Below are 13,767 nucleotides of genomic sequence, written 5' to 3' on the forward strand. Positions count from 1 at the left end.
TTGTTAGGAGTGGTACATGTAAAATTGTAAAATATCGTCAATATAATAGAATCACATTGTATTCTTTGATTTTTGCTTTGAACTTGTTTAAATGCCACTTTCTTGTTTTGTATTAAAACTTACCTGATGAGTTGAGTTGGGTCCTCATGTCACTTAGACCTACTCCCACCCTTGCTTACCATGTTACAAAGTCGTCGTCAAAGGCTAAGTTCATAAACAATAGTGACATTTAACGACACTTAATTACTTTTTTCATTATAAAAACTGATCTATCTTGACTCTTGACATTCAACCCATATTAGAACATAAAACAAATATTTTAGGCAATAGAGCACCTTAGATCTTTGAGCAGGAGCATTTTCAAATGGGCCAACAAGCCATTCTAATAAGCCCACAAGCCCAAGCTAAAGGATAGGAGCTGAAAATAAAAGTTGCAGTCCAGGATTTTGGGGTAACTTCACGGAGTCACTTGAACCAACTCAAAATGAATTAGAAGTTGCGCCATATATGGATAGAATGATCTAGAAGTCTATTTTCTAACAAAAAAAAAAAACAGTGCATCATTTGCTATTTTTTAGAAGAAGTTATGGCCGTTTTGGTAAAATGTATATGGGATGACTGCGGACTCTTAGAAGTCCAAAATTCATCTTTTTAGTCCAACTTTCATCCACATTCAGTTCTAAAACTTCTTGGGCACTTCAACTATTATGTTTCTAGACTCTTCAAGATGTGGGAAATGCCTCTCAAGATTTTCGAGGACCCCAAGGTCCTTTCCTATTGAATAATTGTTTGTCTTCTCCATGTTTGTTTTTTCCAATGAGTCTTAGTTTTATTATTGGAAATTGCCTATGCCTGAAAGGTTGTTCCATACTCATCTATATAAAGCCTACACTAGTGAATGGAATAGAACATACTTAAAATTTATTCATAATTTGAGCCTTTGGCCTTTAAAAAGAAATAGTTCTTCTTGAGTTCTCTTATTCTTTAGGTGGATTTCCTTTGGGTGGTGAGTTCCTTTTTTATTTTGAATTGATCACTTGTGTTACCTCCTAATCCCCTATCATTTTTCGGTGTCATGTTGGTGTCAAAGTCTAAGTTCAATGGCGGGTCGTCGAAGACGTAGACCAAATGTTGAATCACCAACAGTTCGAGAAAGAGACTTAAGAGACGTGGAGATGGATGACTTAAGGAGACAAGTGCAACAATTGCAGAAGTATTTATAACGCTTCGAATCTCTGGAACATGATGATTTACGTTATGATTCAGAGCATGATTCTTTTAATGAAGATGATGTTAGCCCTTTTGGTCATGCTCGAAGTGAAGGCTCAAACGGATGATGTTTTCCTCAACGTCGTTATCAAGAATCTTGTCAAGTCCAACATGATAATTTTATAAAGGTTGATATTCTCAGATTTGAGGGGAAAAATACAACTAGAAGTGTTCTTCGATTGGCTAAACACGGTGGAAAGAGTCTTTGATTACAAAGACATACCTAATGATCAAAAGGTGAAGCTAGTTGCTATAAACTAAATAAGCATGCTTCCATTTGGAGGGAACACTTGAAGCAACAAAGAGATCGTGAAGGGAGGAGTTGAATTGCAACATGAAAAAAAATGAAGAAAGAACTACAATGGAAGTTCTTACCTGAGAACTATCGTCAAGATGCATTCCTTAAGTTTTACAATTTCAGACAAAATGAGTTATCCGTCGAGGAGTATACAATAGAGTTTGATCATCTCATGAAGTGTTATGACATTTCCAAACCAAAGGAGCAAAGCATTGCTTGTTATCTTGGTGGACTTCGACCAGAAATTTGCAACGTTGTCCAATTGCAACCTTATTGGACTTATAATGATGTTTTTCAACTTACAATTAAGGTGGAACGACAACTCGAAGAAGCATGTGGTAGTGGCTCTCGATCTTGGAACAAAGAAGGCTATCCCAATCGTGGAAGTGCTTCTACTTCCAAACCCAAGGTAAATCCTTCAAAGCCATCCCCTAAGAATGTTGAAGCATCAAGTTCCAGCCGTCCTACCTCTTTCAAATCACGAAAATGTTTCAAGTGTCAAGGGTTCAGACACATCACTTCCGATTGTCCAAATTGTAAGATTGTTTCTTTAATTAAAGAATATTTTGAAGAACAACAAGTGAACTCATCTAGTTCCAATGAAGGACAGGAAAAGGAAGATGAAGTTGTCTATGGAGATCAAGGAGAATCTCTAATCCTTCGTCGAATTTTGAATGCAATTCCTATTGAAGAAGAGACATGGCTATGTAACAATATATTTCACACTAGATGTACCTCTCATGGAAAAGTGTGTAATGTCATCATTGATGGAGGAAGCTATGAAAATGTAGTAACTACAACAATGCTGGAGAAATTACAACTCAAGACGGAGAAGCATCTTCAACCTTATAAGCTTTCATAGCTTCGCAAAGGAAATAAGGTAAAAGTAGATAAAAGATGCCTTGTTCAATTTTCAATTGGGAAAAAATATAATGATGAAGTATGATGTGATGTTATTCCCATGGATGCTTGTCATTTGCTTTTTGGGAGGCCTTGGCAATTTGATAGAAAAACTAAACATGATGGGTTCAAGAATACTTACACTTTTAAGAAAGATGGAATTAAAGTCATTTTGGGTCCATCCAAAATAGAGATAAATCCTAAACCTTCAAAAGGGGAGGGAAATAATTTACTCTCAAAATCTAAAATTGATAAGGCCATAGAAGAATCAAAGGTGGTTTATGCTCTTGTGGTTTTAGAAAAAAATGAAGCAAACTATGTCATCCCTTCTCAAGTGCAACCCCTTCTTCAAGAGTTTAAGGATGTTGCTCCGGAAGAACTTCCACCCAGTCTTCCACCCATAAGGGATATTCAACATTGCATAGATTTTATTTCGGGAGCTGTCATTCCAAATAAGGCAGCCTATAGAATGAGTCTACAGGAGCATGAAGAGCTACAATGGCAAGTAGATGACCTTATGGCTAGAGGAATGGTTAGGGAAAGAAAAAGTTCATGTGCTATCTCTGCTCTTCTTGTACCAAAGAAGAATGGATCCTGACGTATGTGCATTGATAGTAGAGCGGTGAATAAAATCATCATCAAGCACCAATTCCATATTCCCCGACTTGATGATCTTCTTGAATAGCTCCATAGTGCCAATATCTTTTCAAATATTGATCTTCGAGGTGGACACCATCAAATCCGAATGAGATCTGGAGACGAGTGAAAAACTACCTTCATGACAAGAGATGGCCTTTATAAATGGATGGTTATGCCTTTCGACCTTTCTAATGCTCTTAGTACCTTTATGCGGCTTATGAAACATATCTTTAAATCATTTATTGGTCATTTTGTTGTTGTTTATTTTGATGATATTCTTATTTATAGCTCTACTCAAGAGAAGCACTTGGAGCATCTCCATCAAGTTTTAAGGGAGCAAAAGTTGTACACCAACTTAAAGAAGTGTCACTTCTTGACCAATAGCCTTATATTTTTAGGCTATGAGGTTTCTAGTGAAGGTATCAAGATGGATCCTAGCAAGGTGGAGGCAATCACAAGTTGGCCTATCCCAACATCTATTTACGACATTTGAAGCTTTCATGGTTTGGCCTCATTTTATCGGCGCTTCATCAAGAATTTCAACTCTATCATCTCTCCTATCACTGAATGCTTAAAAGGAGACAATTTCAAGTGGATCAAAGAAGCACAACAAAGCTTTGAGCTTCTTAAGAAGAAGGTAACTAAAGCTCCTATTCTTGCACTCCCAAATTTTGATAAAGTTTTTGAAATTGATTGTGATGCTTCAAATGTGGGAGTTGGTGCGGTTCTTAGCCAAGAAGGAAAGCCTATTGCATTCTTTAGTGAAAAATTAAATAAATCCTTCAAGAACTACTCCACATATGATAAGGAGTTTTATGCTCTTTTTCGATCTTTGGATCATTGGTAACATTATTTATTATTCAAGGGCTTTGTTCTCTTTTCAGATCATGAAGCCTTGAAGTATATTAATACTCAACACAAACTCAACAACCAGTATGTCAAGTGGGTAGAATTTCTTCAAGCTTTTACTTTTCTTATCAAGCATAAATCTAGAGTTCTTAATCAAGTGACAGATGCATTAAGTAGAAGGCATTCCTTGCTTACCATAGTGTAAGTAAAGTTCTTAGGCTTTGACATGATCAAAGAACTATATGATGATGATCCCGACTTTGGAAATATTTGGAAAGCACATTCTAAGGGACCCCCTCAACAATTTTTGTTGCAAGATGGATTTCTTTTAAAAAACAATTGCTTATGCATTCCTAAATGTTCTCTAAGAGAAGTCATTGCTAATGAAGCCCATGGTGGAGGTCTAGCTGGACACTTTGAAATAGATAAAACTCTCTTTCTTGTAAAAGAAAATTTCTATTGGCCTCGAATGGAGAGAAATATTAGAAGACATGTGGAGCGATGTAAAACTTATCACATTGTCAAAAGTCATGCCCAAAATACCGGCTTATACACTCCTTTACCAGTGCCAACAGCTCCTTGGGAAGATGTGAGCCTAGATTTTGTGATTGGTTTCCTAGAACCCAAAGGAATAAAGATTCTATTATGGTGGTCATTGATCGGTTCTCTAAAAAGGCATATTTTATACCATGTGACAAGACTCTTGATGCTACTCATGTAGAAAATCTTTACTTTCAAGAGATTGTGAGACTTCATGGTATCCCTAAGACAATCATGTCTGATCGAGATTCCAAATTTATAAATCATTTTTGGTGCACACTTTGGAGGAAGCTTGGCACAACGCTTCAATTCAGTTCCTCTCATCATCCTCAAACCGATGGACAAACTGAAGTTGTTAATAGAAGCTTGGAAAATCTTTCGAGGAGTTTAATTGGAAGCAAGTTGCGCCAATGGGATCTTATTTTGGCTCCAGCTGAATTTTTTTTACATTCGTTCTTCAAGCCAAACAAATGGAAAAAGTCCATTTGAGGTTGTTTATGGTGGTCGAAATCATATAAGTCCATTGGACTTAGCTCAGCTTCCCATCACTTAACATCTCAGTGGAGATGCTGCGGAACATTAACTACATCAAAAGGCTGCATGAGCAAGTTCGTGAGAAAATCCTAAAACACAGTGAGAAGTATCAAGAAAGAGCAAATAAGCATTGGGAGTCTGCTGCCATTAAAGAAGGAGATTTGGTATGAATCCATCTTCGGAAAGAAAGATTTCTTCGAGGACGTCATGGTAAGATTAAGCCTAGGGCTGATGGTCCGTTCAAGGTGTTACAAAAGATTGGAGAAAATGCCTATAAAATTGAACTCCCTAGTGATTATGCTATCTCGACAACATTCAATGTTACAGACCTTTCTCTCTATTATGAAGAAGAAAATATAGAAAACTCAGAGACAAGTTTATGCACAACAGAAGCATATGATGCAGGAGCATTTTCAAATGGGCCAACAACCCATTCCAATAAACCCACAAACCCAAGCCAAATGATAGAAGCTGGAAATAAAAGTTACAGTCTAAGATTTTTGGGTAACTTCACGGAGTCACCTGAACCAACTCAGAAGGAACTATAAATTGTGCCTTATATGGATAGAAATATCTAGAATTCTATTTTCTAACAAAAAAAAAAAAAATGGTGCATCATTTGCTATTTTGTAGAAGAAGTTATGACTGTTTTGGTAAAGTGTGTCTGGGCTGAATGCAGACTCTTAAAAGTCTGAAATTCATCTTTTTAGTCCAACTTTCATTCACATTCAGTTCTAGAACTTCTTGCTCACTTCAACTATTATGTTTCTAGACTCTTCAAGATGTGGGAAATGCCTCTCAAGATTCCCAAGGTCCCCAATGTCATTTCCTATTGGATAATTGTTTGTCTTCCCCATGTTTGTTTCTTCCAATGAGTCGTAGTTTCATTATTGGAAATTGTCTATGCTTGGAAGGTTGTTTTCATGCTCATCTATATAAAATCTACACTAGTGAATGAAATGGAATATACTTGGAGTATATTCATAATTTGAGCCTTTGGCTTCTAAGAAGAAATAGTTCTTCTTGAGCTCTCTTATCCCTTAGGTGGATTTCCTTTGGATGGCAAGTTCCTTTTTTTCTTTTGAATTGATCACTTGTGTTACTTCCTAATCCTCTATCATTTTCCGACGTCAATTTTAATTCACTATTCTAATGCAAACACCTCTTTGGGTGCCATAAGGTCAGATGTCCTTTTATGTCACCACATTGATCTAATTAGTCAAGTTCAATTTATTCTTTTATCATGTCATCACGTTCAACTCGTTAGTTAAGTTTTAATCAACAATAACTTTAGGCACCGTTTGATAACGTGTCTAGAAATAGCAAAAAACGGCTTTTCACGTTTCCAAAAACAAAAGTGATTTTTATTTTATATTTGATAAACTTGTCTCTCGAATTTTTTTTTGCAGATATGTCACTAAAAAACCTAATAGTATCATCGGATGCCCAAAAGGGAGAGGGTTTGGTTGCCTCTTTTTAGATTTAAATAGGAGAGAGATTTATTGGGCACGACAATTTTTTTTTTTTTCTCTCAAATTCGTTTCTAGAAATGACAAAACAAGTCGGATTACTTGTTTCGTCAAAGTCGTTTCTAGAATTGTAAATAGGCATAAATTTTTATTTATGTTTCTAGAAACGGGTGAAACTCAACAACTTTATCGAATGCTTTTTAGGCTATTTTTCTGTTTTTGGGAACAAGAAAATACAGAAATAGCATAAACGATGCCTTAGGAAACATGTTTAAAAAATAAATTTAAAAAATATTTTTCTAACCGATAAGCAAGACGTGATGGGCATCAAGTTCCATGAAGTTTTATATATATATATATATATATATAAATTAAAAATACACGCACAAATGCACATGGGGTAAAAATTACTAATAATAAATCAAAGCTTCAAAAGAGAGAGAGAGAGAGAGAGAGAGAGAGAGAGAGAGAGAGAGAGAGAGAGATTCCATAAAATCCAACCGTAATGAAAGGCAAAAATCCAACTCTTGTTTCTTAAGAGATTCCATAAAATCTTTTCAATGGAATTAGTGGTGGGAAGTTATTTCAAAATAATCTTATAAGCAACAATACAAATACTAATAGGTTCGAAATCTTTAGCAGAGTGCAACTCAATTCTTTTTTGGTATAACGGTAATCATAGTATAATTGGTTCCAAAAGGAATTTCCAAAGATGAAAAGAAATTATGTAAAAGCTGGACAATATATGAATTAATAAAAATTGCAACTGTTGTGAAAGAAAATGACCAAAAAACTATCATATCCTAGTTCTTTGAAAGCTCCAACACCAATCACAGGCTCCTTTATTTTCACTATAGAAGGTATCTCCATTAGCTTCCAAACCTCAATGACTGATATTTCACTTTTAAAATTAAATCGAATCGATTATCAACCAGACTTCTTTTTCCTCATTGTCAACTGTTTCCTCTGACAATGTTGTGGTTTGCTCTGCAACTGGAGCAGGATCTACAGACGACCAAGAATCTCAATCAAACAGAAGAAAACAACCCATGATAATTAGAAGAAGAAGAAAAAAAAAAGGACTCAAATCTATAACATACCCAGCTCAGGAGTTAGATGATCAGCTAAACCATTAGAACTCTGGGTCCCACCTTTATTTTCAACCTCTTTAACAAATCTAAAGAAGTCGTTCGAAACAATGTAACCCTTACCCTTACATTGAGGAGCAAGAAAAAAGATCTGCTAAAACCCCTCCTCACGCCATCCTTTCCAGTAAGATACCCAGTCACGAGGACAATGATTCCACCATCATGTGATTCCTAGGCATCCATTGTCTTGAGTTCTGCTCTGCAATAGCTATAATCCAGAGAGATTAACTTTCTCATTGATACCCTGTAGAAATAAACATAACCCAAATGAAAAATCAATATAAGGGTCGATTTTCAAACATTGAAGCTTCCGCAATCTTAAGTTGTTGAACTCAATTTCATGATCATTATGGAACTCAAGGTTCCATCAGGCTCGGGGTGGCCAAGTTTACTCTTTTCCTGGTAAAATCGAAACACGAGCTCGGGTGCTTGATGATGTGCTTGTATTGTTCAACAAATGCATTCCCCACCTGGCAAAGAGGGTAGATACGAAGAAAAAAGAAAAAGTAATATTCAGAACCGAGTATACAATAAAGAGAGGATACAATAGAGATGAATTAAGCATTGAAACAGACCACTTGGGCACTTGGGCACTTGGGAAAGATTGAGTACTAGTTTGCCGCCGTGACGCCATTAACGATTGAGCTTGGATCCTAATCAATCAACCCCATTATTGTTCACATCATTGCAAGACAAAGAAGAAATAAAATCAGAGAACTTAAACCCTAAACCCTATTTCTCTATCAAACTCATATCGACTTTCCATGTCAAAATCATTTAAATATCGATCTCAGTAAATATAAGCTGCCTGCTCTAATCATAATAGATTTATGCAACATATTGAAGAGTATTACATACAATGCAATTTAAAGGGGATGACTTCTAAGTCTCATGTTCCTTAATCAGGCAGAGATAATACATTTCCGGCTACCTAGATCCATGCGTGCATGTAAATGACCTTACAAATATCAAGTGGCATAGAGATGTCTACCATTTGACAGTCAAACAGAATGCAACTATTTTTTATGAAGCAAAACCTACATAATACAGAAACAAATATAACATATACACTCTTCCAAAAAAAGATTTAGTAAAGCGATCAACCTTTTCCCCATGCAAAACAACTACATCGACAAAGCAATACAAACTAATAACTTGGCATTTTAAGGCAAATGTAAGAGTCTTATAATTAGAATTTTATGCATAAATGCTACAACATCTTGAAGGGCTATAGTGGTCCCAGCATAAAAGGAAATAAATTCGTATGAAAATACCAAAAAAAAGATAGGGGAAAAGGAGTCCTCCAAAGGATAAGAAAATGATAAAATCAATATTCTTTGTCACCTTTGGTGGAGGACCTATGCGACAAATGCAAGATTCAGATTTGGTGAACCTTCAACAATGTCCTTGGCATTAAGTATCTTTTACAGTCCATCCGTTCCGCATGCTTAAGTACCAATTTTGCTCGTTCAGTGATATCTGTAGTATTTAACGTACCTGGGCTGCAGTGCTCTGGGGCAAGAACATTGAGAAGGTAAGCATAAGCATCACCATCCTGCACATGCATATATTCTCAGGTTAGAGACTTCATTTTGACATCTGGCATGGCTAGAAGTGACTCATATTTTGTTGCTCTTTTGATAAGCTTTCAAAGTTATTAGCAAGTTTGGACTATGTAGGCAAGACCAACAAATACATTATAAACACCAAAGTCTCACATTTGCAGGAAAAAAAACGAGTTACACGGTGGAAACTTCAAGATTCCACTTCCTCTGCACAATGTCAACTATAGACATCTTAAACATACATCAGAGTTCTATAACGGTCACAAAACCCAAGATACAAATCCTGGGACATTTAGGCTCCATTTTAATTGAAATAAAATAAGAAAATTTGGAGAACAACTTCATATAAGTTTTATATTTAATTTGGTAATGATGAGCAATGTAGACAGATTGTTCTCATTGTAGTTTCTAATACCCATTTCAAGCTAGAAATCAAACTCCGCAACTTAAGAGGAGATCTAGAGATCTAGTTCATGTGAACAGAAGCATGAAGATGGAAGATGTGATTCCCATAATTACATACCATATGTATCTCTATGTTATCTGTCGTAAATCTGAGCATTCTGGACACAATCTAAACAGAGCCTTAACCTTCCTGAAAGTTTTTTTCCAAAAAATTAAAAAAGAGGTGTTATCTTTCGTCAATCAATTCTGACAATAGAGCACACCACCCCAATCATATGGGTGGATTCTTTCCCTTAATCAACCATGCCCAAATATGTCACTTTTAAGTATAATTTCACCCAAAAAAAAAAAGGAGGAAAATAACAAAGAAATACAGAATAAGCTTTGTAACTACAAATTGAATTTCCAGGGAACATATTCCATTGAAACAAAGAACTCCCCAAGTATAGAAGAGGTTTCCTTTTGCAGCTTTCCCCCTCCCCTTTTGTACAAGTTATTTTTAAATAAGGGAAAGGTTTGACTTTAGATAAAGGGCAGAAAAAAGGAGCCCGAAGAACAAGGCAATGAGGAATCCACAAAATTATTGAGCAAGTATTTACAACCATCAACAATTGATCATTTATACACTGGTGTATGAACATAGTGTGTGTTAGATACCAATAATCAGTGCTTTTTATTAGTAAATATGGTTTTCTTTAAGTTTTGAACCACTCTATTCATTTTATATTTATTGTCCAATTAGAACAGGAAAGGTTTATCATGGGAACTTTTTTGATCAAATCTAACTTGCATAAGGGGTGAAGTGAAATTTGAGAGTTCTTTTTTGGGGTCTTATATTTGGTGTTAAAGAGATTCTACATACGCAATTCGTTGTCTGCATCATATAGCAGATCTGGTTGGATATAATTCTGCTTTGAATTCCAGCGGGTATCTATCTTCTCATTGGCAATTAAGAATATTTAGCTATTAGTAATGATGAGTTAATTTTATTGCTGGTTATGAGTCCAGGTTTCTCTATAAGTGTTGCTATATTTCAAATTCCATCAAATTCCAATGCCGTTTGACAGAGTTTCCTTCTTTCTCCCATGTATCCCTAAACCTAAAATCCTCAGTTTTCTCCCTTGGTCATAAAATTTCCTCTTGGATCCTTATCTGTTCCCCTAAACCCTAAACAGCTATGCGCCTATACCCAAGTTAAAGAAAAAATCACAGAAGTTACTTTGATAACCCATAGCTTTTCTTTAGGCCTTTTACTATTAATGTGTTAGTGATGAAGGAGCATCCTGAAGCAATTAGAGGAGCATTCTAAACTTGCCTTTTGACCTGTCATTTCTTTCATTAAATCTGATCCCAGAGCCTGTTACCTATATTATTCTCAGTCTAAGACCTACTTGGCCCATTACAGAAAACTGTTCAGGATCTTCAATCCCCTGCCTGCATCATTTTAGAATCTTAAGACAGTGTCACAAAAAAAAGGAGTAAACTATTCATGGGAGCCACTAAAATTGGGATTGGAAATTGGAATTGAGGTCATATTAGGAGTTTTAGTTAATCTGGAAATTAAGTTCAATCTTGTAGTGGTGTTTGAGTAAAGTTACATGTCACAAGTGAAGTATGGTCCACCAACCGATGTATATGAAAAGGTGCAACTTTTTCCCCTATCTACATATAAGGCTTCTCTATTGTTCTGGTTGCTTTTTTCTTATTGCTTTAATGAGTTTTCACAATTCTCTTAGTTTTCAACTGTTTATGCAATCCTTCTCTGATTTTTCATTAGCGCTTGACCTCTAGCTGGTATCTGTTATCAATTTTCCTTTTTGAGTAGTATATTTGTTATCAGTTTTATACGAACCAACTGGTAACTTATTATTCTTTCTGTCTGATTGGATTTCTTATCAAGAATCGTGTCTTACCCCCAAGGAACCAACTCTATGACATACCCCACTAAGAATTGAGAGAAAAGTTAGTTCTCTCTCAACCGGACCCTTAAAATGAGATTGAAAATTCAAGCTCATTCAATGTTTCTTCAATTTCTCCCATCTCTAAATATCAATTATTCGTTTCCTCTTCTGTGTTTAGCCTTCCCCTCTTTTTTCTCTTTTTCTAACTTTTCTGGAGAATTCTCATTCTTTCTTTCTACTCTCCTAATCCACCCTTCATCAAACTATTTCAACACTTTGATTTTTTCTTGAATCAGAATGTACTAACTAATGTTATCCACCATGGTTGGATGGACAAATATTATGGGTTTTCTTCTACTCTCTCTCTCTCTTTGGTGTAAGCAAGCAATTATCATTCTGGATATGCTTTGTACTTTCACTAATTATATTGGTTACAACTAATCTGTTCTGCACTGCAGTAAGCAGTTACTCAGTCAGGTCAGTTGGTAGCATACGTTTTCCTTTCCAACTTCAATGCTGCATATTATTCTCTGATAGACAGCAAATTTTTTTAATTCATAAGTTCATTGGGGATCTGCTTTAGTCTTCACTCTTCATTATCTTAGTTCAATTAAATCTTGGCACTCCTGTTAATTCTCATCAATTGATCTTCTTTCCAAGTCAATTGATGAGAACGAACAGCAAAAAATAGCTTAATTATTCAAAACCTAGATAGACAAACATCAGTTTTAGTTTCAAGTTTCAATTAAAAGAAAATATCTGTTACTGTGATCAAAGAAAATAGTGAAAATGCAGAAATAAGAACAAATTAAGTTCAGAGAGATTTTTCATTTAAAAAAATAAAAAAATAAATAAGAGATATCAGTATAAACAATGAGAACTACGCAGATAAATCTCGAGTAAGGGATCAAGGATTTAGGGGAAAAATCACTAAAATAGATTGCTAGAAGAAGACGAAAGAAACATAGACTCAAAAGATAACCCTAACCTGAGCGCTAACCAATATGACAGGATTCATGATGGGCCGTCAAGCTCGAGAGAGAGCGATCTTTTGAACTTCAAATTCTTCAACTTCGAAAGGGATTCATTGACTCATCCAATGTATAGTGAGAAAAAGTTCTCCCGGATAGAAACTATACGGACGTGTTGTGTGACACAATTAGCAATTAGGCCGAATAATTCGCGAATTATTCGGCCGAACCGAATTTTTCCGAATTTTATCAAAAATTCGGATCGAATCCGAATTAAAAATAAAATTCTTTAAAATTCGCGAATGTTTCAAAAATGAATATAAATCGCGAATAATTCAGACCGAATCCGAATTAAACCGAATTATTCGGTCCATTTAAACATTATTTAAAAAAAAAACAAAAAATAAAAAATAAAAAATAAAAAAAACAATTTTTTTTAAAAAAAAACCCCAATAAGATTTTTTGACCGCTTTTTTGACCGAATCCTTAAATTAATCGTCCGAATTATTCCGAATAATTCTCCGTCCGAATAATTCCTGAATCCGAATTTGCTAACTATGGTTGTGTCGTTTGGTGGTCTATCTTCTAATAGTTGTCGGTTACAAGAGGATTTTTTTGATCATTTTGAAAGGTTTATTTGTAGATGTTAATGGTATTTTTGATTTTTTAAAAAAATATACAAAAGATAGAGAGTTCATACTTTTTATAAGTCAAAGCACTTAACCATCACTTCTTCAATTTATAGAAACTAGAAAGGGAAGGTTCGAGGTGAGACTACTTTGTCTAGACCGGGTAAGTCAATCTAGGCTCTCATATGATACATTTGGCCAGGATTCACTCTATAGGGCACTAAAATAATATTGGAAAGATAATTGATTAGGTGTTGGTAATAGGATAAGTCTATGTCCATCCATCGATCACAGTTAATTTAACCTATGGAGTAATTTTTTGTGCAAATTCCGCTTCTTTTCAGTGTTCTATAGGTGAGTGGTGAGATCCTCACAATTGGGATTAAAAAGGAATAAGTTTCGATTATTTGTTAGTTATTACAGTGCCATAATTATTTTGAAGATTAGATTTTCTTCTCGAAATTTAGGCTGGTGTGGTACTCTGTTTCTTAAATCTTTGAGTTTTGAATCATATTGAATCTTGTTTGTTTCGGGATGATTTCATCCCATCATGATTGGAACCAACAAAAGGTATTTGTATGACTTGTTTGGAAAGAAAAAGCTGGTTAACATTTGACAACAGCTATGGACGGAAAAGCTTGATCACGGTC

The 13,767-nt window shown here is 35.2% G+C and overlaps 1 protein-coding gene and 1 long non-coding RNA gene across 5 annotated transcripts; one reads left to right on the forward strand and one right to left on the reverse strand.

Moving 5' to 3' along the window:
* Positions 1 to 2,528: 2,528 nt before the first annotated feature.
* LOC122059821 lies at positions 2,529 to 3,065 on the forward strand. Its single transcript, XM_042622853.1, has one exon. It carries the CDS (start codon positions 2,529 to 2,531, stop codon positions 3,063 to 3,065), a length of 537 nt encoding a protein of 178 aa, XP_042478787.1.
* A 4,156-nt stretch (positions 3,066 to 7,221) lies between these two features.
* LOC122059944 lies at positions 7,222 to 12,663 on the reverse strand. Of its 4 annotated transcripts, XR_006134175.1 has the most exons (5): positions 12,506 to 12,663; positions 8,991 to 9,201; positions 8,222 to 8,299; positions 7,599 to 8,116; positions 7,222 to 7,503 (listed from the first exon to the last, which is right to left on the reverse strand). It is a non-coding gene; the product is annotated as an uncharacterized LOC122059944 (long non-coding RNA). The 4 variants fall into 4 exon arrangements; XR_006134173.1 differs by having other exon boundaries at positions 7,710 to 8,116; positions 8,222 to 9,201; XR_006134172.1 differs by having other exon boundaries at positions 8,222 to 9,201.
* Positions 12,664 to 13,767: the final 1,104 nt, after the last annotated feature.

Source organism: Macadamia integrifolia, chromosome 13 (assembly GCF_013358625.1).
Source record: "Macadamia integrifolia cultivar HAES 741 chromosome 13, SCU_Mint_v3, whole genome shotgun sequence".
Classification (NCBI taxonomy): Eukaryota; Viridiplantae; Streptophyta; class Magnoliopsida; order Proteales; family Proteaceae; genus Macadamia; species Macadamia integrifolia.